We start from the raw sequence: 24,895 nt of genomic DNA, 5'->3' as shown, positions 1-24,895 counted from the left end.
CCGCTGCTTCTCCAGGGGTTGAATCTCTCTGAATTAGCGCGTATCAAGGTCAGTTCAAAGGGCCAGCAGAGGGCTGGGCTTCCCTGGTGGCGCAGTGGTTGAGAGTCCGCCTGCCGATGCAGGGGACGCGGGTTCGTGCCCTGGTCCGGGAGGATCCCACGTGCCGCCAGTGAGAGGCCCGCGTACCGCAAAAATAAGTAAATAAATAAATAAAATAAGGGCCAGCAGAAGAGCAGGATGTCTGTATCTCTGAGAATCACCTGCATTTCCTACCTTCGGTAATCCTGTGAGGGTGGAGGCAGTCGGCTTTAAGACCTGTTTTCACAGTTAGTTGTGCTCCAAGAAAGAATGAATCCTGTTAGCCAATATGCTCTGCGGGATGCCAAAAACTAATGAGTTACAAAAAATATACTGAGAAACTTTACACTGTGCTCAGATAGTGAAGACACATAGAAAAGAGACAAAATGCCCCCTGAGTGTCTCTGGTATTCAGATGTAAAAATCCCAATAGCTTAAGAGCTGTGAATGTCATAGCACCTCTCTCGACTAAATGTCAATTGGAAAATAATTCTCCTTAAAATGAAAATGGAACTGTTTGAAGTTAGGATTATTTAATTAGGAAGATAATGATTTATAAAAATTGCCTTTTTTTAATGATAGGGACAACTGCAGAAAGCCCATTTTATGTACAGTTTTATACAATTTAATAGGAAGTTTAGGTGTATTTTATGAGCAATGGATTTAATTTGTGTTGTATGATGTTGAAGTGACTTAAGCAGAACAGGCTCCAAGACTGTAGTAACTCATTTCAGATGGGATTTCATGCATTTTCAAGTTTCCTAATTTGAATTTTTAAAAAAATGCTTCATCCCTTTTTCTCTGATTTTTTTTTTTTTTCCAGCCAGACTGTTAGCAAAGTCGAGTGATTTAGACATGTGCTTATCACTGCCTAAGTCCTTTAAGGGTAGATCTGGGTCCCAGAATCCCTTCATTGTTTGCTTTGTTCTCAGGGTAAATTCATCCCCGTACCTGGGGTGTAAGGCACCGTTTAAAATCTACCAGTGCCCCTTATCTATGCCATCAATGGTGACCTTGGTGTTACTGGGTCTTCCTCCAGAAACACCTGACATCAGTCCGTCAAGAGGTACCTGGACATTCTGTGCCAGGGGACCATTCCCAGCCTCGAGGGATGCCTGGTGCCCAGTGGCTGGGGCAGGTGACCTGAGGCTCCATTACCTGGCTCTCTTCCTGGGGTTGGATGCCTGTCCCTGTCGTGTGGCACAACAGAGCTATTTCTTCTGCGAGTACTACTTGTTTTCATGTAAACTGAGAGCATCAAACACCGTTTGATAGTAGGATACTCCTGGTGACTAGGGGTGTTATAGAATTTATTTTGAAGTTGGACAGTTACGGCCAAACATAAAGGAGAGAGCCCCAGGGCTTGCTCTCTGCTGGGTTTCCCTGCTTCCTGTTACGTAACAGAAGAGAGAATACCAGGGCACCAGAGGCCTCTGGCAAAACACACAGACAAAAAGGACTGGAACCAAACGTTCACTGAGTACTTTGTACTTAACAGAACCTATGTGTAGGTGTTGGGAATAAAAGATAAAACCCAGTCCTTGCCCCTGAGGGGTTAGTGTCCAAGAAGATCTACATGTAGAGATGATTTTGATATATTATAACAAGCACTAAGATAAAGATAGAAATGTGGGGCTGAAGGATCACAGAGGAGGGTGTGATTAGACCTTCTGGAGGAATGAAGGAATGCCTCTACAGAGGTGGGCTCATTTGAGCTGGGTTTTGTGGGATGAGTAGGAGTTTCCTAGGTTGAGAAGCAGGGGATGGTCTTACCCCAGGCTCAGAGGGTGAAGTGTGTGCAGGGGCAGGGAGGTGCATTTTGGTTCTAGAGAATCTGTGTGGCTGGGGCAGATGGTGGAGAGACAAGAGGAGGCTAGACTGTGAGGAACCTGATAACAGGCAAAGGACACCGGGTATTATTTCATATGCAGTAGAAAGTCATCGGGGGGATATTTGAACTTGAAAATGGCAGGATCTAATTTGCTTTTTAGGAAAGCAGTGCTGGTGGCGGTGTGGAGCTAGGGTTGCAGTGGGTTGAAAGCGGATGCTGGGCCAATGAAGAGGAGGAGAAGGAGGAGGCGGAGGAGGGCCAATGTAAGGCAGTGACACGGTGACAGTGAGAACCAGCCAAGGATGGGATTTTGCACTTGAGTCCCTATCATTTGATGTGGGGGGTGGCGGGTGAGTGAGACAGAGGAGCTGAGGTTACCCTGACGTTTCTAATTCCGCGCACAGGTGGATGGCTATGGCACTGAAGACGGAATTCAGGATGGAAAGCAGATTGTGGGGGAAGGGTGACAGAGGCCAGGAGAAACGCGATCCAAATCATCAAGGCTTGCTGGGTATCTTAACATGGAAGAAGGAAGATTAACCCCCGTGTCTTCCAGGAGCGATGCTCCCACGGACCGAGAGGGGTGAGGATGCAGACAGATCAGATGCAGGAGGCTACAAACAGGGCAACAAAACCGAAAAGCAGGGTCCTCTCTGTCTCTCTCTCCGCTTGACTTTCTCTCGGCCTTGTAAGAGTGCAGGCTTTGGAGTCAGGCCGACCTGATCTGAGCACCAGTCTGACCTCCCCTGTAGCCCCCGATTCCCCCACTCTCCCAGGCACCCAGCTGCCCGCCATGGTGTTTATAAAACTCTACTGTGATTGGGTACTTCTTTGTCTCTACCACGAGGTGATAAGCTCTGGGTGGGCAGGGCTGTAGCTGTTCATCTTTGTATCCTCATGCTTTGAGGGCCTGGCATGTAATAGAAGCTCCGTAAGTTGTTTTATGTGATGGATGGCTGCAGAGATAAATGGATTTATAGTGACTTTGTGACCTTGAACGAGGTGCTTCACCTTTCTAGGCTGTATCTACACAACTGTAAAGCGGGCACGACCTCCCCATAATGACTATATTCTGAGAGTTGAATGTGTGAATACGTGTAGTAGAGGGCCTGCTACCATAACCGGTACTCATAAAACTCTATAAACAAATGTCTCTCACTCATTTCCAAGCCTGGACTTTCCATCCTCATGTAAACTTCAGGACCTAGCATGACTCACAGCCCTCCCATGGAGGCTCTCAGTAGAAGTAAGTGCAACCCAACGCACCGAAGAAAAATCTCCCCTAAATAATAATTTCTAGGTCTCCCAAAAGCCAGAGCAACTTTCAGGAACTAAGTACGAGAAGTCTCCCTGGAGGATGACTTTTTGGTGTATTTTCAGATCGGCTGAGGCTGCTTGCGCGCTAATGGTCAGTGTTCATCAGCCAGGATGCCCTGTGGGCACACTTACCGCCCTAAGGCTGAGCCCAGTGACTGGGAATTGGAGATGATGGAGCAGTGGGGAGAGGGAGGCTCTATTCGTGTTTCTGCTTAAAAGGCGTTTTTTTCTGCTCTTAGGTCAGGGCCCGGAGTTCCCAGACGCAGACAGCAGAGCACGTGCAGAGCCCACGCCCCCCACGGGGAGCCGTGGGCCCCGCTAGCCACACAACGAAGGAAGCCCTCCCGTGCACTTCCGGCCAGTATGCTGCCACGGGGCGCCCCCTGGCAAGGACTGCGGGCCAACTGGCAACCCCGCGCCGGTCCTCCTCGTGCCTCCGGGGGCTGCTGGGCAGTACTGACTGAGCTCAGAGGAAATGAAAATTCTCGAGAAGAAATTCCCCGGGGCTCCTGGTTCAGCACGGCGGGGGATGCCAGCCCCCCGGGTGACTCCTGGCCAGGGCGGAGGTGCGGCGTGGGCTGGTGTCCGGGTGTGACACCTGCATCCTGCGGGGACGGCTGCTGTAGCTCCCGGAGCTCACGGCAGAGGCGGCGCCGTCAGTTACGTTCACTCCGGATCGGAAAGTTTTGTTACGTCGTCTGTGTCGGCACCAGTGTGATTTCCATACACTTTGCTTTTCTTAAAAGCAAATCAAAGGAGCCGAAACAAGCGGATCTTTGGCAGGCTCTCACGGGAAATGGTCAGTAAATGAAAGACGAGGGGAGACAAAGATTGCAGGATCTGTATAATCACAGCGCTGGTGTAAGCGCTGCCGCTGAGCTACCTGAGGTCAGGAGGTACATAGCTGCCGGCCCAGGAAGCGGGTTTATCAGATGTCTTGCCCCTCAGGGCGGGCCCGCTTCCAGAAACGGCCTCGGAGACTGGGTCCAGCCCATCACCAATTGTGTGGCCTTGGCTAGCTCACGTACCTCTCAGCCTCGGCTCCTTACGGCCTGCAGGGCTCCTCCAGACCAGTTTTCCAGGAGTGTGTGATGCCGGGGGTGCTGGGGGTGGGGTGGGGAGGAGGGGTTGGGGGGTCAGCCACCATGAGGCTCACCCCAGGGGCACCACGCAGACCGGCGTCTGTGTGAGCGGCTCCCTTTGGAGTTGGCCAACCAACCACGTGGCGCTGGGACCTGCCTTTCCCGTAAGGCAGCCTCCGTTCTCCTGACCCCAACCTGGCGTCCAGCTGGAAACAGCACCAGGGCCCCTGAGCTTCCTTCATCAAGGTTGTGCTCTGCCTTCTTTTTGCTTAAAAAAATTAGATGATGTTGTGTGTGACTCATCAATCCTAAATGCCTTGTCCACCCTACCCCATTCCTGGGCTTCCAGAAAAAACGGCCTCGGAGACTGGGTCCAGCCCATCACCAATTGTGTGGCCTTGGCTAGCTCACGTACCTCTCAGCCTCGGCTCCTTACGGCCTGCAGGGCTCCTCCAGACCAGTTTTCCAGGAGTGTGTGATGCCGGGGGTGCTGGGGGTGGGGTGGGGAGGAGGGGTTGGGGGGTCAGCCACCATGAGGCTCACCCCAGGGGCACCACGCAGACCGGCGTCTGTGTGAGCGGCTCCCTTTGGAGTTGGCCAACCAACCACGTGGCGCTGGGACCTGCCTTTCCCGTAAGGCAGCCTCCGTTCTCCTGACCCCAACCTGGCGTCCAGCTGGAAACAGCACCAGGGCCCCTGAGCTTCCTTCATCAAGGTTGTGCTCTGCCTTGTTTTTGCTTAAAAAAATTAGATGATGTTGTGTGTGACTCATCAATCCTAAATGCCTTGTCCACCCTACCCCATTCCTGGGCATTCTCCATACCTCTCTGTAACAAAAATCCCACGGACTAGGTGCTTCTATACAAGCTGAAGTCTGAGGTCAGGGTGCCCGTGTGGTCAGGTTTATGTCAGGCGAAGGCCTGCTTCCTGGCTTATAAACGGCCACATTCTCGCTGTGTCCTCACGTGGAGGAGAGGGAGCTCTGCGGGGCCTCTTTCACAAGGGCACGAATCCCATTCATGAGGGCCTCACCTCATGACCTAAACACCTCTGGAGGCCCCCCTCCTAACACCGTCACACTGGGGGTTAGGATTGCAACGCGTGAATCTGGGGACACGAGCGTTCAGGCCACAGCAGTGCTTTGCCTCCTCTGCGTCCTGCAGTCCCTGACACACTCGTGTTACGCAAGACACAGAGGTGGGGGTAGTGACAGCAGATGCTGCGATGAAAAGGCAAGAAAAGGTTTGTAAAAAGCTGACCGTATCTCAATACACATTCGCTGGAAACAGCGTCTCTCGTCTTAGGTCACAGCAGGAGTCAGCCTGTTGGGACAGTGTCGGCACCACTCTGACTCGGGGACCAGACGTCCTTTCACCGATGCCACTGAGGGTCCCAGCAGCGTGCACTCCCCATGTGTGGGTGATTTGGGGTGGTTTCTTTTTCAGCTGGATTACATTTATGTTTCTAGAGGAGATCACGAGGCCCTTTCAGCCCCTTGGTTCTATGAAACTCTCATATGGAGCACCGACTTGGAAAGCAAGGTATTTTCATAGAGTCCAGTTTGTTTTATTCTCTTTACTGCCTGTAATTTAATAGTAAATACACTGCAGGGAGGAGGGCAGAAACCTATAAAATTGAGTGGAATTCAACCTCCATTCTTCTTTTCATTTCATCGTTTTCCTTCTACACCTTTGTCCCTGGCATTCTTTTTCATTTGAGTCTTTCTCTTTTGCCTCATTTGTTTTCATTCTCTTATTGTCTCCTCCCTCTGCATCCCCATAACTAACCCTGCTTATTCCTCTTTTCCCTTGTGTCCAGTCCTAGGCAATGGTGTTCTGGTGGCCTTCAGAGCCTGGGGGCAGGGTGACATGACCTGAGGATCACCCCGTGGCAGCCGTCCAGGCCAGGGAGTGGCCTCCAGGCCAGGGTGGGTGAGGGGGGCTGTGATCTGTAAGCAGGAGTGCCGTCTCTAAGTGGGAGGCTGGAGGGTTGTAGAGGGAGAGCAAGGAACGAAGGCCCCCCCCAGCCACACTGCGTATGACTTTGAGGGACAGAGAGTGGACCCCTGCAGCGGTCCGCACATCCCAGGACGCCTGTTTCAGGGAAGGAGCGTGCAAAGGGGAATCCTCCAGCCTGCAGACAAGATGGGTTCTGCTGTCTTTGGGTTTAGACCCTACCTGGGGTCTGATTCTTTTTCCTCGAAGGTAGGGGGTGAATCCCATAGCGTTAGGAGATCCCAGACCTGCCTGGAGTCCCAATTCTGAAGATGCAAATTTTTCTAAATGAATGGCTCTGGCAACTATAGTTAACAATTCTGTACTGTGAACTTGAAAGTTCCTGTGAGAGCGGAGCTTTAATGTTCCCACCGTAATAAACAACAAAAAAATGGTAATTATATGAGGTAAAGGACACCCTTAACCAACCTTACTGTGGTAAATATATTTTGCAATATATATTTGTATCAAATCATCACACTGTACACCTGAAACTTACACCGTGGTTCATGTCAATTACATCTCCATAGAGGGGGTGAGGTGGGGTGGTGAATGGCTGCCCTGAGCTCTGCACACACGGGCTCCCGCATCCCCACTGGAGGTGGGGGCTACAGGCCTCACCTCTCCCTGGGGTGTTCTCCAGGGGCCCCTAGCTGTAGACTCCCTCCCCGGAGCCCCTCCACACCCCTTCAGGCAGAGTCTGCGTCTGGCTCCTCCATCGTCCTGGGGCTTGTGATGTGTGTGACTCACTGGTGTGATCTGGCTCCGGCCCAGGGTGAACCCTGGTGTGTGGTCCAAGCCGCCTCAGAACTTTGGCCACAGAAAGCCATCTGGTGGAACCCCCTGGGTGGGCCCCATCTGGATGGACGGTGTACTCCTGGGGATCTCCGTTTTAAAGATGAAGACACCAAGGCTCAGAGAGGTTAAGTAACTTGCCCAAGGTCACACAGCCGGTGAGTTGCAGACCTCGGATTTAACATAAGTTTTCTGGTTCCAAAGTTGATTCTTTCCTCTACACCACAGTATACAGCTCACTAACCTAAGGCCACTCCCCAAAACATCAAGTTGCCTGAAACACAGCTATATATTCACTAAGGGGACACTGCCTATTACTATTTTTAGGTTCCGTAGGAGTATGCCACCCTCTTTTTTCTTAATTTATGTTTCACGTATAAGTGATCATAGTGCTTCACTAGCAAGTGATTAAGATGAGCTAATTTGCAGGTTGTGTCAGCCAGGCTGTACCCTAATCCACATGTGGAACGTTGACAAAATTGGTTTCCTCATAAAAACAATTTGCAATTATTTGCTGCCCTTTTGACATTCAACTTGGACTCTAACTTGGGTAGGAAAGCCCCCACAACTGTGTTCACAACCGTATGGAGAGCTTGGATGAGGCTCTGGGGACAAGGGGAGGACAGGGGTCATCACCCTGACTCGAGTCCCAAGCCCCCGGCCCACCAGCAGGGTTAGCTATTCTTTACCTTGGTTTCTTGCGCCCTCTTGTGGCCAACAGTGAAGGGAGCTCCCAGAAGGCCCAAGATAAATTCCAGGGACTGATGATCCCAGAGGCATTTCCCAATTTGGGGTGGAAATTGCCCACGGAACGGGCATGCCCTGCTCATGAACCTAGGTACTTCCCCACCTTATGAAAGTGAGTTTAACTTTTCTGATTATAACAGAAACACGTCTCCAAAGTTTAGAAATTTTGGAAAATACAGAAAAGTGTGAAGAAAATAAAAATCACATATACTCTGACCCAGCAGAGATAGTCACTGTCAGATTTGGGAAACATTTTCCCGATTTTTTTCTATGTACGTACATATACACACACATATACAGCATCTATTTTATATATATATATATAATATTTGTAATATTAATCTATCACCAGTCCAGAATTAGCCATTACTAAAGCCTACATCTCCCCATGTGGGCCTCCTCTACCCAGTCTCTCTGTCTGCCCTGCTTCTTCTTAAAGTAAAACTGTAACACACACACACACACGCACGGAATTACACTGTACTTAAACTTTTGTTTCCTCCCCCCTTTTTTTAACTGAGCCTTTCCCCCAGATCATCAAATATTATCAGAACACACGGCTGTACCATATCGCAGAAGATGGGTGTATTATAATTTAATGAATCCTCTAAATGTTGGCCATTAAGTTGTTTTTAATTTCTTACTACTGTAATTCATTCAAGCTATTCAAGATGAACCTTTGCACGAGTCGGACTGTTTCCTTGAGAAGAGTCCTCAGACATGGAATTTCAGGGTATGATATACACCCTGAATATACAATAACACAGTCTTGGATGTCTGTCTCTGCACTGCAAGCCATGTCCCTCTTGTCCACCTGACCCATCCCTGGCACAGTGAGGCGCTTTCACCGCTGGGTGCCTGTGCTCTGCTGCCCCCTTGAGGAGGCCCAGGGATGGGGCTGGTCCCTCCTCTTCTTCAAAGATGCCAAGGGGATCCTCACCCTTCATGAGAATTCTGAAGTCCTTGAAAACAAACAAGTGGGCCCTGTTTTCTTTAAAGAAACAGGGAATTAAATAACACTGCTGGCTTCAGAATCTTAATTTTCCTTACACTTAGGGCAATCGAGCTACTAAATCTTCACAGTGGGGCTTCTGTTCTTAAGGTTTTTTTTTTTTTTTCTCATTTTTGAGGGTAAAACTATACTAAACTTCTGAGATTTTTCTCTCACAAAGGTCACACAGGCAGACGATCAGGTTACCTTGACTACAGCAGGTGACGTGTGCTGGGAGCCTGCTCACCAGAGCCTCTGGACGCACACAGCACGGATGTGTCTGGGCGTGTGATCCTCCATCAGCTCTGAGCATGGTGTCCTGTACGCAGTAAGCACGTAGCAAATGTCTCACAAATGAAGGAGTCCAAAGCCCCTTCCCTGCTCTAAAATTCTGGTTCTAGACATTTTATAGGAGAAGAATGCCAGGTGATTAGAAGTTGGACTGAGAAAGTCCTTTCTATGCTTCCCAAGAGCTTAGAGCCCATTGTGGGTCAGGCGTGAGCAATGGCTGTAGTTTGGAGGTGGCAGAGGCCAGAGGCTTGATATGGACGTTGAGGGTTAACGTGGATCCTGCTGAGCCGACGGGGGCCAGAGGGATGGCAAGCAAAGGAACGATTCCCTCTGCAGCTGCCGTTTTCCTTAACAATTTCTTTTACCACCTTCCTGCATCAGGTGTTGGGCAAGTCTCTTGGTGCATGACCTGGGACTGGTGTTATCAGTTCCCTTCAGAAGAAAGGTCTTTGGATAAAGAAGCCCAAGGGAGGAATGTCGCCAAATTCCCATTCAAAGTGCTCTTTACAGCCTTCAATGGCCTGTTGTACCCGACAAAGTCCAGGTCTGTGCCAAAGTACAGGCTGAAGTTGTGGCTCTAATATGCGTATGTATGTGAATAAACGTAGTTTTGCCTGTACAGCTTTTAATCACTTATAGCATATTAATTTTCATCGGTGTTATTAACTAATGAACATTTTCCATATGCCAGGTAGATTGTTATGTGCTCTGGATACATTACTTTCTTTAGTATTCACTACAGTCCTCTGAAGTAGACCTTATTTAGTTCTGTTTCACAGATGTAGAAACAGAGGCATAGAGAGGTTAAGTTGCTCGCCAAACACCACAGAGTTGGCAGATGTGAGATACAAACCCAGCCTCTTTTAACTACAAAGCTCATTTTGTTTAGCCTACTAAGTTCTATTGCTTTGCTGATGACATTTATCATCTTCTGCCTCAGTCGGCAGGTATTTGTCCAAGTCTTACATTATGAGCCCTTTGGGAGCATTTATCTTATCTCTTATTAGCCTGAAATGCCTTACACACAGCAGGGAAATAATCTTTGCCTCTTGATTCAAGCAGCAACCTGGTACCAAGAACTGAATATCAAAGACTTTGTGGGGTTTTTTTCTTCCCAACTTTTTATTTTGAAAAATTTTAAACTTGTCGGAAAGTTTCAAGAATAATGCAACGAACATCCACATATGCTCCACCTAGTTACACCAATTGTTAACATTTTGCATGTTTTTTCCCTTGACCATTTGAGAGTTAGTTGCAGACACATGCTATTTCACTCCTAAATACTTCAGCACGTATCTTCTTTTTTTTTTTTTTTTTTTTTTTTTTTGTGGTACGCGGGCCTCTCACTGTTGTGGCCTCTCCCTTTGCGGAGCACAGGCGCAGGCTCAGCGGCCATGGCCAGACCGGGGCGCGAACCCGGTTCCCCTGCATCGGCAGGCGGACGCGCAACCACTGCGCCACCAGGGAAGCCCAGCACGTATCTTCTAAACACCAGGCCATTTCTACATAATCAAGGTATAATCATCACTCTCAGAAAATTTTACATGTTACAATACTAATATAGTCGACATTCAAGTTTTCTCAGTTGACCCCAGAATGATCCTCAATAGATGCTTTTTGGTTTTTGATCCTGGGTGCAATTTAGGATCACATTGCTCTTGGAGTCATATCTTTGTCTCCTTTAATCTAGAACAGTTCACTAGCCTTTTTCTTAATATTTCATGAAATTTACATTTTCGAAGAGACCAGGTGGTTGTTTTGCAGAATGTCCCTCTATTTGGATTGTCCCTCAATCTGATTGTTTCCTTGTGAATAGAGAGAAGTCACTTTTTTGGCAAGAATGAGCATGTGATGTCAGTCTGTACCATCCCTGGTGATGTCAAGTTTGATCACTCGGTTGAGGGTGACTTCTTTGATGTGAAGGTACCCTTTTCTCTTCACTAAGTAACCTGTGGGATAACACTTTGGAACTGTATGAATATCCTCAACCGTCCAGCATCTATTGATGAATTTTGCTGGAATCAGTTATTGGTGGCTCCAAAGTGGTGATTTCCTATTTCTATAATTTCTTCTACACTTATGAGCTGCAGTTCGCCTCTGAAGGAGAGCTTTCCCGCCTCCATCTCCTCTCTGCCTTTGAATTATCATTTACCCTGTGTCATCTTGAATAAGTCACGTCACTTACCCCCTCGGGACTTATTTTTCTCATTCTTAAGACGAGATGACCTAAGGGCCACATTCTTGAATTTTAGTCACCCTGAGACGAAATCCCCATACAGATCTGCCAGGCATCCCCCAGATAAGGAGACGCCGGGGTCGGCTGTGCCAGCATCCACTGCGGAGTGGCTAGTACCGCCGCATCCGCCGCCGCGGCCCCTCCCCTGGCAACGGTAACTAGTAGCCTCCGCGCCTTCTCGCGAGAGCGGGCCCCTGGCGGACAAAGGTGCGGTCCCCCGGCCTGCGCGCCTCACGTCAATCCCCGCCCGTCCCTGCGCGCCGGGCCCTACCGCGCACGCGCACACTCGGACGGTTGGAGATGTAGGTCCGCCTCTGGCCTGCCGCGCGCGACCCCGGCGCGACACTCCGGCGCAGCCGCGACGCGGGGCTCGGGGCGCGCAGGCGCGAACGGCGTTACTCTGAAGAAGACCTTCTTCGGTTCCCTGGCGGAGCGGGCGTGCCCTCCTGGCTGAGCGGACAGGTCCTCCCATCGGAGGTGAGGCGAGCCGGGGCCGCGGGCCGGCGGCCGGGCGGGGGCGGGGCGGCGACCGGCAGGGCCCTGCGGGAGGAAGGGCTGCCTAACAGGGCGCGGGCCCGCGGGCGGGGTCGGCGGGGACCGGCTCCTCGGGTGATGGACCGTCGCGCCGCCACCTGCTTGCGCCCGGCCGGCCCTCAGGACTCTCCGGGCGTGAGGCCGGACGGGAGGTTGGTTTCGAGGGAAGTCGGGTCCTCGAACCCCGAACCCACCCCCGCCCCCGGCTTCCTCCCCGGCATTGGAGTCTAACATCAGGGGGGCTCTTCCACTCCCTGCCGCCGAGGGGAGGATGCTGAATGTGCACCTTCAAGGGGCGAGGCGAGCTGACGGTCCCGTTAGTAATCGTGTGAAGCTGGGTTATAGCTAACCCGCCACCCCCCCATCCCCCGACCGCGGCTCCTGCAACCCCGGTGCGCTGTGCGTGCCCACGGACAAGTGCATTTGTAGTCATGGAAATGTGCGGAACGTGACGTCTCTGGGGTTTCTCGAGTTTTTGCTTGATCATACCAGCAGTGCACTTCCCATCAGGATCCTTGGGCCTGAAAAAGTAAGCTTAAACTAGGCAAAATTGAGGTCCAACCCCCTACACGACTTTTGCAGTGTCTGGCAGGTCGTTTTGAAAAGGAAGCAAAATGTTAAAAGACTGTAATGGGTCCTTGGATGGATGTTTCTGAACATTTAAGTGTATTTTGTCGGTAGAGAAAAAACCAGACTGTAAAGCCTTAACATTTCTATTTGAATTCGTAGTGCCTGCTTTTTAGACTGAACTTCGGGAAACATTTCAACAGATACCGGCATCGGTTGTGATCATAAAGAGTAATATCAGATTGCAGTTGGCAATGTGTAAAAAGCCTAAAATTGATCCTTTGAACACAAAGGACTGAATTGTAAATCAGTTGCTCTGGGAGTGAACTATGAAACCTTGTGGCTTAGAACAAAGCTTTACGATGCTATGAGTCAGTACATTTATCTCCTTTCACCTTTACGCTTTCTTCGTAACTATATATATTTTAATACTCTGTTCTCTTAATATATCCTAATATCTGTCATATTTGACAGGTTTAGGTTAAGGGACAAATTTTAAGTGAATTCACAATTACGAAGTGCACCATAAAGTGTGTGTAGTGTTCAGGTGTGGTGGGATAGGCAGACACTTAGCAGCAGGCCAGACTAAGAGCTCGGCCAAATAGAAATAAATGCCTTCGGTTTTGTAGGTGGTTCAGGGGCTAGCTGGTGCTCTGGATGTTTCTGGTGTAGTAGTGGGGCCACTGGGGTTGCTTGAGGTGGTTCTACGACCTGTTGGATGTGGCTTTTGAGGCTGCTGCAGGAAGAGGTCTCCCGTGGTGCACAGGGCAAAGGAGTGGTATGTTCAGCAGTGTTGATAGGCCTGAGATTTTGATGTGAGGGTCGTCTTGGCAGTAGAAAGGCTGGCTGAATACTAAGTAGGCAAGATGAAAAGTCAGGCCCCTTGGGTTTTGAAGGCTGTAACTTTAGAGTGTATACTGATTTGGGGGAGCAGACTGCTGCAGGTAGACCCTGTCCTATATCTGGTTACTAGGTAAGATTATAGCACTTTATTTTAAGAAGAGTTTTGAGAGAGGGCATACTCTGGGTGAATACATTTCAATTAGTGTGGTAATTCTTAAGAACTGAATGTCAGAGTGGCAAAAACGGTAACCCTGAAGATGTTTAATTGCATCTGTTTTACAGATCCTCAGAAAATTTACCTTGACATCTTACACAGCTCTTTGGCTTTATAACAGCCCAAGAAATGTTTTTCTAATGTACATTTTTGCATTTTTTTAAAAAGTGAAACTCCAGTTTAACAGACCATCTCCTTCAGCCTGGGAGAAATTTCTTTTCTTTGCAATGCAATCAGAAAGATGACCTTTGTGAATCTCATGAAAAACCCTTTTATTCTCTAGCATTCTGGAAAGCTCTTTTTAAAGGAGCAGCATGCTTTCTCTTAACTTGGCTTGCATTAGGGCATAAGCATTAATGACGCAAAAGAAGAAAAAACTGTATACCTCTTCTCACAGAACTAAACAGTTGAACAGTGAATAAATACTAAATAGTTACTTTTATCCCCTTGTCCTCATTTTTCTTTATAAGATATGTGTAACACACCGACTTACTGTGACCTAGGAAAGGCTGCCAAGGATGTCTTCAACAAAGGATATGGTAAGTATGCTATTGTGAATTGCCAATTTGGGGGTAAGCATTAGTACTGAATGCCTACTATATGGGAGATACTGTGCTTAGTAAAATGAGGTTAAGTCAGCATTAATCTTATTTTACAAGGTTTAAGGGGATCACCATTAGCAGGTTACTAGACTTCTGTTTTTAGAGGTAGAGTCCCACAGGCATTAAAAGCTGTTATGTACATTAACACATACATAGCATTTGCATATTTAATATTATCTGTCGGGTGAAATCATATAAATCTGTAATATGTGTGCCTCCTTTGGTTAGCCCTGGGGACAGCTAACGTAGGGGGTGTAGTTTTCCTCCTCCAAATAATGGCAGTGTTTTCACGACGGTGAAGACACAGCTTTTGACTTCTTTGGAGGAACATACAGTGTTTGAAAGCAAGTGGACATTTATTTTTAGTTTTAAAAATTTAGTCTTTACATTTTTAATTTTTTGTGCTGAACACATTTGATTTTTTATTAACTAGTAATGTTAATTATATATTTTAAGCTTGTATATATATATCTGCATAATTTTTTAATAATTTTGGTTCTTAAAATAGTACATATTCCTTTCATCCGTTTGTTTTTTTAACTTATATTTTCAAAATATGTCTTTATTATTTTGAGGGACTTAAAAATTAAACTTAAGTTATTTTGTTATAATTCAATTCCTTGTGGAACTCTCACCTAACAAGAATACTGAGTATTTTCCATATGGAATGTACTATGGACTATTTTCATAATTTCTAAGTTGCAAAGACTGGAGTGCATGTCACATTTTGTACATTAATTTTTTGTGTGTGTCTAGGATTTGGCATGGTCAAAATAGATCTGAGAACCAAGTCATGTAGTGGAGTGGTAAGTACTTAATATATATATATATTTTTTTTTTTTTTTTTTAAATTAATTAATTATATTTTTGGCTGCGTTGGGTCTTCATTGCTGCACGCAGGAGAGTGCAGGCTCAGTAGTTGTGGCGCACGGGCTTAGTTGCTCTGCGGCATGTGGGATCTTCCTGGACCAGGGCTCGAACCCTTGTCCCCTGCATTGGCAGGTGGATTCTCAACCACTGTGCCACCAGGGAAGCCCCTTAATATATTTTTAATAGATGTAGCATAATTAACTTAAAGGAACCTGTTTAAAAATCATTGTTTAGTCAAGTTACTTGAAACAGCATACTTTTGGTGCTATGCTGTCTTCCCTACAGCTTTGTCCTGCTCTCAGATTTCAGTGAGCTGCTCAGCCACTTGAGCCCAAGGACAGTCAGGTTGAATTTGGGGGGAGACCCTTTGTGTTTGTCATAATAAGAGTATTCTGAGTCTTATTCTCAGAAGATACAGAATATATGTATTCATATGTATATATATATATATATATTTTTTTTTTTTGACCCATGCCATATCTTTATACTTTCATGAATATGTATATGGACACTAAAATCTTTGCTTCCCTTGTATTGGGTTCATGCAAATTTTGTTGCCCTTTTACAGAAACAAATTAATTTTAGTCTGTGTCCCTTCATGATTAGTTGAAACAAATGTAGAAATGCATGTAGAAGATTAGTCTACAGTTTTTATTAATGTTCATAAAGTCTTTTTTACTGGAAGTTAAGAATATGGTAAAGGATATATCAGTGTATTATCAAAGCGTCACTAACCAGAGCTTTCTTTAAGTAAGTCTCAGCAAATAGATCAACTTTACCTTCACCTTATTCTCTGATTTCTCTTTATTGGCTGCATCTTTTTTGTTTGGTATTTACCTATTCCAACCAGCGCAAATTTTATTTCTGGATATAATGATTAAATTAGAAGGGCAAGAAGCATGTGGAATATTTATGGTACTTTGTCTTATGCTTCATATAGTCCTGGTTTGTTACTATTATTCTTTCCCTGGGTTTTCTGGTAGTAAATAAATATGTATGCAGCTACCCTACTAGGATGGGATTTTGTTATATCGTCTATTAAAATAGAAAAATTATACTCATTTTGATTAGTACTTCAGAATTTGCTCAAGGTAGGTTTGTGTTGCAAAAATCAACAACTAAAATTTTATCTCCCTTTCATGCTGCTGTTGTGTGTGAATATTCATTCAGATGGTAAGAAAAACAGTATATTTGTGTGCTTGTTTTTATGGCTGCTTTTGTTCTCTGGTACTGATTTAGGGTAAATTTCATCCACTGCTCCAAATTCTCGATCGTATCTTGGTATTTTTATGATATGCCATCTATAACAGTAACATTTTCATGATTGTTTTGCTGCATACTAGCATTTAATGCAGAACTGTAGATGTTATGTGTATGTTATAAATACATTTTGCACTGTTTGAGCTAATAATGAAATTAGACAAAAACTGAAGCAATTGTGAGCCTGGAACTCAACTTAGGAAAATTCTAGCCTTTGCTTTGAGATTTGTACCTCTGGCATTTTAGATTTTTGACAGAGCTTCAGACTAAGAAATGATGATGATAAGAAAGAAATATAGACTAAATACTCTTTTACCTTTATTTTTTGCACCAAAATTAAGGTTTATATTTGCTATACGTGCAAGTTTATGAAAGGTAAATGTGAAAAATGAAACACTAGATAGCTGGATCTACTAAAAGAAAGTGATGTGAACTATTAAACATGACTAGCATTTTGTCGTGTTTTACCAAGGCCTTGCCCTTAGTGTGCAGTGTGATATTCTCTTTGAAAACTTTCTGCGTGGTGTAGATAAACAGATCACAGTTTCCCAGTTGTTTCATCGGCCTGCAGAACGAGCGTTAGTGGGCAGGGTTTCATTACTGTTGGCAATATTTCAGAAATGTTCTTTAGAAACAGGGCCAATCAGAAATGTTTTTTCTTGACAGTTCATAGATTGACAGTGACAGGTGTTGACTGTTTGCTTCCCCCAGAAGGAGATCTATTTCTAATTGCTTATTGTCATATGACTGAGGGACACCTAACCGGGAGGAGGATATATTTTAAGGCATTCATAGTAACTATTTGACAGGGAAGAGGGATAAGTTACAACATTTCATTTTCTTGTGAAAAATGGGTACTTTCAATTATTGAATTTGTTTATGCTGATAGTCTTACGGGTAGTTTTGTGGACAAAAGCAATGAAGTTTTTAAAACAGTGTGAATGTACTTAATGCCAGTGAACTGTACACATAAAAATGGTTAAAATGGTAAATTTTATGTTAAGTGTATTTCACCACAATAAAAATAAGGCTTTTTAATGCATTAAAGTTCTGGCCCTATTAAAAGGGGGCAATCTAGGGCTTCTGGTGTTTGGGGCTTTTTAAGGACTTTAAAGTTAACTAATAGTTCAAAAGGTATGATAGAGAACTGATAGTCTTTTTCATGTCATGAAAGTACATATTTAAGATTCAATATTTTTGTCTTTTTAGAAAAGACATTTATTTTCAGTAAAGATATTTTTCTTTTAAAAGAGAGATTCCCATTTAGTAAGAGAGTATATGGCACAGAAGTATCAGTAAGAGAGGTGGAGTAATGGGAAGATGCAAGACTGGTTAAAATATTTAGAGATTGGAAAGAAGGAAGGAAAGCAGGAAACAAGTTGCTGCAGAGTAGGGCTGTGGTAAAAAGTAAGTTGTGTTGGTTTCTGCTACATTGACCATTACTTTCTGGAATGAATATTTTCTATCTGATGAGCTGATTTTAAAGTAATTATTTTTTCTTCCCAGGAATTTTCTACTTCTGGTCATGCTTACACTGATACAGGGAAAGCATCAGGCAACCTAGAGACCAAATACAAGATTTGTAACTATGGACTGACCTTCACCCAAAAGTGGAACACAGACAATACTCTTGGGACAGAAATCTCTTTGGAGAATAAGGTAAGAGAGCGTTGGAAGTTATTTGTAGGGTAAAGTTATCTTGGGGATAAAATGATGAACAAATCCCAAATATAATTTGAGATCTTGCACCCTGTCTAGTTTTCGTATTTTTTCTCTGCATGTGGCCTTCTTTGGTATGTTTTATGTTTCTAGAAAGTAAGGTTTTGTTGCTGTGTACATAATTATGATATATTTTGTTCTGACCAGTTCTATAATACTTACTGTTACACAGCTGAGCCTCTCCTGAGTAGACCAAGCTATTTGTAGTGATCTAATTTAATTTTGTTTTGTAATCATTGCAAAATTCACTCCACAGAAAAATGTTTCTAAAATTCTTTAATGTTTTCAAAGAGAAAATCTTTCAGCAGTTATTTGTCAAGTGCCTGCTACATTCAGGGCACTATTTTTTGAAGTATGTTTATTTGCACATTACCATATATAGATAATGCATATGTATGTATAGCTGAATAAATTATTTAGGTTGGCTTGTTAAATATCCAGTTATAATAATTTCAAGAGAGTATCACAGTTATTTTGTTGTATTGGGATTTTGTGGTTTTGTACTCTAATTTACATTATTGGCTATAACAGGATTTGATCTATATGTTTTAGCCTTTCTTTGGGTGAGAGAATCATGATGAAGCCTGTGGGTGAGGGGAGTGGGATAGGGGGCAGGGAAGGAAGAAGAGGCAATTTATTAAATCATTTAATATTTGGCTTTCTTTAATGACTTTCTTATTTGTTAGAGAGGAAGTTAGAGAAAACTTTAGAGTTGGTTTTTCAAGTCAAGAAAAGAATTAAAAATTGCTGATTGTTAATTTGAAATCTTTATTTTTCAGTTGGCTGAAGGGTTGAAACTGACTCTTGATACCATATTTGTACCGAACACAGGGTAATTATCCCAACCCCATTTTCTGAAATGGTCTTTTGGCTTGAAGGGATAGAGAGGTCTAGGGCAGGGAACTGCAGGAGGAGCTCTGGAGGTGAGGGGCACAGAGACCTGTGTGTGCAGGAGAGAGTGAGGGACACTCCCTGAGGACACTCCCTATGTGACACTCAAAGAGGCACATAGTAGAAAAAATTTAGGAGCTAGAGGGGTCTGAGACGAGATATTTTTTAAGCTGTCCTGAAGATTCATGGATGTGATGTCTTTCTGAGAAGTTAACATCTTAAGAGAAGAGTGTAGTCTCCTGGCACCAGAACACTGCAGAGAATAGTTCTGCTTACTTGATTTCTTAGCCTTTGTAAGTCCCCCAACTTCTCTGACTCAGTTTTTTCATCTGAAAAATGGGGATTATGTTGTTTCCTACCTGCCTTTCTCTAAAGGACAGGTGCTTGATGGGGGCCACGTGGCATTTCTCCTCCACTGTAACAGCAGGCATGTCCTTCCTGCTACACACCTGTGTTGTCTTCAGGACAAGCGCAGGACTATTAAGAACTGATTTCGTGTTTTCAGTATTGTCCTTCAAAAATGTACACTTCTGTTCCATCCATCTAACATTGTCCAGGGAGGAAACACTGGCCTAAGGAAAATAAATATGCTTATTAAAAAATAAAGTACACTTCTCTCTATGATAGATTAATAGTTTAGAAGTTTGTCGGGCATTACCTTTTGTAGCACTTGGAAACATTTAAAGAAATTTGGTTTCCTGTATGTATGTCTGTATACATACACATTCAGATTATTAATTTGGTACTGAAATATCTTACACCTTTTTTTTTTTTTTTTTTGCGGTACGCGGGCCTCTCACTGTTGTGGCCTCTCCCGTTGCGGAGCACAGGCTCCGGACGCGCAGGCTCGGCGGCCGTGGCTCAGGGGCCTAGCCGCTCCGCGGCATGAGGGCTCCTCCTGGACCGGGGCACGAACCCGCGTCCCCTGCATCGGCAGGCGGACTCTCAACCACTGCGCCACCAGGGAAGCCCATCTTACACCTTTTTAATACTTACGCTTTCATGAAATTAATCATGAAATACCCTATCATTTGAACTTACAGTGAGGAATAGGTAAAAAATAGTATATATGTTTCTAATCCTAACAAAATTACATTTGTAGAGCTGTCATTTGAAACATTTTTACTGTATATGTGCCACCTGTCAAAACAGTATTTACATTATGGGAGAGGAGGGATCTTACTCTAAAGATTTCTGGACAGCAGTGAAAACTTGTGCTGTTTTCATTGTGTTGTTTTTGTTTGTTTCTTTTTTTACAGAAAGAAGAGTGGGAAATTGAAGGCCTCCTATAAACGGGATTGTTTCAGTCTTGGCAGTAATGTTGATATAGATTTTTCTGGACCAACCATCTATGGCTGGGCTGTGTTGGCCATTGAAGGTTGGCTTGCTGGCTATCAGATGAGTTTTGACACAGCCAAATCCAAACTGTCACAGAATAATTTCGCCCTGGGTTACAAGGCTGCAGACTTCCAGCTGCACACTCACGTGTGAGTGTTCATAGTTCAGAGTTCCTCCTTTAGTGCCGGCACAGTCACCCAGAAGGATGGTAGCCGTTAGCATGTGGAGAAGGTTGGAAGGGGTGGTGCTTGCATGAAATCATGCCTTGGTGGGCATCCAGCCTCACTGTGCCGCTCGTAGTCGGCGGAGCACTGCAGGGTTCGTGCACTTGGCGCTAGTGCTGTGCTGCTGGCAGTTGCTGGCCTCTGAGCCTGTACCCCAACCACTGGGATGGAGAGCCCGGGCAGCGGTCACCTCCTGATAGAAGGGATCCTTTGGAGGCGTTCCTGCTTCCTCTGGTTCCCTGTTCATCTTGTCAGTTTCTAGAAGCAGGTCTGTTAGGATCATGAACAACCCCCTAATTGATCTGAGCGTCCTGGAGCATCCCCGGTGTAATTCTGTGGAGGTTTTCAGGTACCCTGGTCAGAACCCAGTTACCTGGGCTGTATTCAGAAGTAGCGGAAGTCCTCAGAGCAGTCCTGGGTTCAAGTCTGTAGGCTGCAGCCTGTTGGTTACATGAATTTGAACTTTTAAACTGTATTTTATGTCTTGGCCTACTGGGCACTGCTGTTGTCCCAGGAAGAAAAGCAAAGGATCAGCTCTGTGTTTTTGAAGTGTTGCAGATTGCTTTCCACTAGACACTCTATGCCACTTATGGTGACTAAAATAAAGTCACTAGTGGTGTAGAAAGAGGCATTGAAATAGGTGAAACAGTATTATGAAAACTCAGGGACTGACTGCTGAGGTGCTCTGAAGCAATACGTTGGTCACGTACTTCCCTGGGGCCATGCACTGTAGCTATTGTCTGGAGGGTGCTTTCTAATGCTAAGATTGTGTTCCGAGTGAAATCCAGAATTGGCTTGTACTACTATATATTTTTTTTCTCAGAATCTTTATATAACTCTACTTTGAAGTTTCTGAATACTGTGAACATCTCAGAGACATACAGATCATATTTACTTGAGGTGTCTGCCTTTGTGCATAATTGAATTGTGTCTAAGAAATTCATGTCATGCGGAGGAGCCAAGTAAATGAGTCAGATGTTACTGTGCTTTAATTAGGTGGCTATAAATCACATAACTGGTTTGTTTGGAAGTCAGTTACGCTAGAAGTCTGCTGAAGTCTGTAGCTGTAAAATAAGACCCTGATTTAGATAGTCTTAGAATTTGTTTCCATATTGTAACAAACTAGATATTTATGACTTTTCTTATGCTGTGAAAACAGGAACGATGGCACTGAATTTGGAGGGTCGATCTACCAGAAGGTGAACGAGAAGATTGAAACGTCAATAAACCTTGCGTGGACGGCTGGCAGTAACAACACCCGTTTCGGCATCGCCGCTAAGTACAAGCTGGATTGTAGAACTTCTCTATGTGTAAGAATGTGCTGCAGATTGGGTCTGCTCTTAGGCTTTTGTCTAAGTCGTAAATGGATGCTGTGATGTGGTTGTAGTTTGCATGTTCTTTATTAACTTTGAGCTACTCATTGTGTAGTGAAAAGAGCATATACCTGAAGTCAGGAACTGTGGGTTCTAATCTTAGTTCCTCCTGTATTTGTTGTCTGACCTTCTAAAGTCATTTTCTGTCTTTGGCCTCAAAATTTTCTTATCTATAAGTTCCTGGGTTTCGATTACTATTCCTGTGCCCGTTGGTAATTCTTGGTAATAACACTAATTGAGCTCTTAAATTTCAGGTCCTGTGCTAAGACTTTGTGTGTATTATCTCATTTAACCCTCACAACTACTCTATTTGGTGAGTAGTATTACCCTCATCCGCATTTTATAGATGAGGGAGCTGAGACTTAGAGAGGTCAGGTAACTTGCCCAAGGTCACACAATAAGAGACAGTGCCAAGGTATGATCCCAGATCTGTCTGTCACCAGAGTTCATGCTCTTACCACTGTCAGAGGCTGTAAAACTGGTAACTCAAAAGAATTCAGTTCACAGGAGGGATGTTTGGCTGCACAGTGTTTTAAAATTTTGCTTGAGGCCTTTAAGCATGCATTCTCAAGGTCCCCTCTGTCCCATACTGACTTCTTAAAAGATTTATCTTTTATTAATTAAGTTTTCAGTTTTACTAATTCTGGATTGGTCCTAAGGTGTTTCAGCTTTGGAAATCTGATGCATGGAGTGGTTGTGTTGGACTTATATATTATGAAATTGATTGTTTTCTGTTTCTATTTCATCTCCTAATCTTAGGCTAAAGTGAATAATGCCAGCCTGATTGGACTGGGTTATACTCAGACCCTTCGACCAGGTGAGTAAAGGAGTGAATAACTATGGGCTTGGGGTAGAAGGTGATTGAGGAATAATGAAAATAACCTACAGACAGCCTGCAGTCACTTTAGGTTGATTCAGACCGTTTTGTAACATTTGGTTGTTCGAAGTAAAACAGATTAAGCACTTTTGTTTAAAAAAATATTTTTGTACAGTAAGTTCCCTACATATGAACGAGTTTCATTCCAAGAGCACGTTTGTAAGTCCAATGTGTTCGTAAGTCCAACAAAGTTAGCCTAGGTACCCAGCTAACACAATTGGCTATATAGTACTGTACTGTAATAGGTTTATAATACTTTTCACACAAATAATACATAAACAAGCACAACAAATAAAACATGTTTAATCTTACAGTACAGTACCTTGAAAAGCACAGTAGTCCAGTACAACAGCCGGCACATGGGCTGGCATCGAGTGGACAGGCAAGAAGAGTTACTGATTGGAGGAGGAGAGCAGGAGGGAGATGGCAGAGCTGAAGGGTCGTCAGCAATAGGAGACGGAGGGCAGGCTGCCATTTCACTCACTCCTGACGTGGATGGCACAGGTTCTGGCTCCTTGCTGGATTCAATTCTGTCTAGCCTCTTGAAGAAACGATCCAGTGATGTCTGGGTAGTACTGTACCAGCTACATCACCACTGCTTTTATGCTTGCTTCTGGACGTCCTGGGCTTGAAATAGAGATACCGTACTACTGTACTCTATACAGTACTGTACAGTAAAGTACACAAAAGCACAACCACTTGTAGAGGATGCACACATGTGACAATGTATGCCGGACACGTGAACACACGTTCGCCTCTTTGAAAGTTCACAGCTTGGAGGTTTGTACATAGGGGACTTACTGTATTCCTAATAATAACTTGGTTACTGTGGCTCGTGAGTTTGGTTGGTCACTCATCATTCTTAACCCTGAACTCCAAATAAAGTGTGCCGTGACTGTGCTTTACAGGTCAGGTGGCTGTGGGTAACCCGGCATCGAGTTAGTAACAGAGGTAATCTCATAGCCAGCTGTAACCCATGTCATTGACTCCACCCATTGTTTCTAGGAAATGCAGATCTGATTGTAATGCTTCTTACAAGTGATTGTGGTGTTTGCTTCTTCCTAGGAGTGAAACTGACCCTGTCAGCTCTAATCGATGGAAAGAACTTCAGTGCAGGAGGGCACAAGGTCGGGCTGGGATTTGAACTAGAAGCTTAATGTGGTTTTGAATAAAGCATCAGCTTTGTCCCTGGAGGTGAAGAGAAATGAACCCACTATGTTTTGGCCTTAAAATTCTTCTGTGAAATTTCAAAAGTGTGAACTTTTTATTCTTCCAAAGAATTGTAATCCTTCTCACACTGAAGCCTAGATATCGAGCCCAGCCTAAGGGAGGTGTGCTTGAAGGCATGCCCGGAAGTCGTCATGTTCGTGCCACATTTCAGTTCAATTCCGCAGTGTTATTTTCAATGTGTTGCTCAGCGACAGTATAGTGTCATGTTACAAAGGAGATGACCCGACCCTCCAGTTGTCCATCACGTCCTGCATGTCCCACACCACTTTTTCATGACCTTGTAATATACTGGTCTCTGTGCGGTAGTGGAATCTTTCGTTTTGCAGCAGAGTAAAATAAAATAAACCCATCACATTTGGAACATAATTGTTCATCTCACTTGCCAGTGCTGGTTTCTTATATTTGGTGGGATTGATTTTGTTGTGAAAAGCACTCATCCGTGGGATTTGTGTCTGAATCATCTGTGCTGCTGCCCGTCCCGCCACTCCTGCTCACCGCCCTCCTGCTGCTCTTCTGCGGTCAGGCCGAGTTGTCAAACAGTGCGTTTTGTTCTGGGGGGTTAGAAGCACGTCTGCTGAGGTCCTTGCTACCTGTTGCGGTGTGAGAGACTATATCCTGTCGGTAGTTTTGTAAAGCTGCTGAGGGAGAGTGAGCGTGTGAGTGGATGAAAAGAGGGCAAAGGAAAGAGTACAATTGGGGGAAATGCTGCCAGGGAGAGGCTGGTGGGAGGGGTCACGGCTGGACGGGTTGCATCCGTGGCCCCCCCCGGGCCTCAGGACAATGCTTTTGATGACTAGATCTAGAAGAATGATGGCCAGTGGATGGAAATAGCAGTTTAGAAAAGAAATGAGTAGACTGATGTTTTCAGGGCTTATTGGTAAATCATCTTTCTAAGAGTAGAGCTCCTTTTGAAAATTTTTTTTTTTTAACAAAATATGTGCTGGTTGCTACAGATTCAGTCAGTGTAAGCATAAATAAAAGTGAAAATTCC

General features: G+C 44.9%; 1 protein-coding gene across 3 annotated transcripts; it reads left to right on the top strand.

The window, feature by feature from the left end:
• The first annotated feature begins 11,650 nt into the window (after positions 1–11,650).
• On the top strand, positions 11,651–24,895 carry VDAC3 (voltage dependent anion channel 3). Of its 3 annotated transcripts, none has more exons than XM_024131519.3 (9): positions 11,651–11,839; positions 13,991–14,059; positions 14,879–14,928; positions 17,759–17,911; positions 18,751–18,803; positions 20,122–20,349; positions 21,584–21,734; positions 22,557–22,614; positions 23,740–24,070. In XM_024131519.3, the coding sequence occupies exons 2-9, from the start codon at positions 13,993–13,995 to the stop codon at positions 23,829–23,831; spliced, it is 852 nt and encodes a 283-aa protein (XP_023987287.1). In that variant the 5' UTR covers positions 11,651–11,839; positions 13,991–13,992; the 3' UTR covers positions 23,832–24,070. The 3 variants fall into 3 exon arrangements, with proteins under 3 accessions (XP_023987287.1, XP_028336828.1, XP_054936909.1); XM_028481027.2 differs by lacking the exon at positions 11,651–11,839 and adding an exon at positions 11,933–12,048 and having other exon boundaries at positions 23,740–24,895; XM_055080934.1 differs by lacking the exon at positions 11,651–11,839 and adding an exon at positions 12,407–12,425 and having other exon boundaries at positions 23,740–24,895.

This window comes from Physeter macrocephalus, chromosome 20 (genome assembly GCF_002837175.3).
Source record: "Physeter macrocephalus isolate SW-GA chromosome 20, ASM283717v5, whole genome shotgun sequence".
NCBI classification, from domain to species: domain Eukaryota; kingdom Metazoa; phylum Chordata; class Mammalia; order Artiodactyla; family Physeteridae; genus Physeter; species Physeter macrocephalus.
Note: the sequence above shows the minus strand (reverse complement) of the source record. Positions and strands in the feature narration are given on the sequence as shown.

Bases quoted from the DNA above. Each gene is read 5' to 3' on its own strand.
- VDAC3 (XM_028481027.2), top strand. From the start codon at position 13,993: ATGTGTAACACACCGACTTACTGTGACCTAGGAAAGGCTGCCAAGGAT. The intron at 17,912-18,750 runs GTAAGAGAGCGT...TTTATTTTTCAG, and splicing joins AAATCTCTTTGGAGAATAAG to TTGGCTGAAGGGTTGAAACT. The intron at 22,615-23,739 runs GTGAGTAAAGGA...GCTTCTTCCTAG, and splicing joins TACTCAGACCCTTCGACCAG to GAGTGAAACTGACCCTGTCA.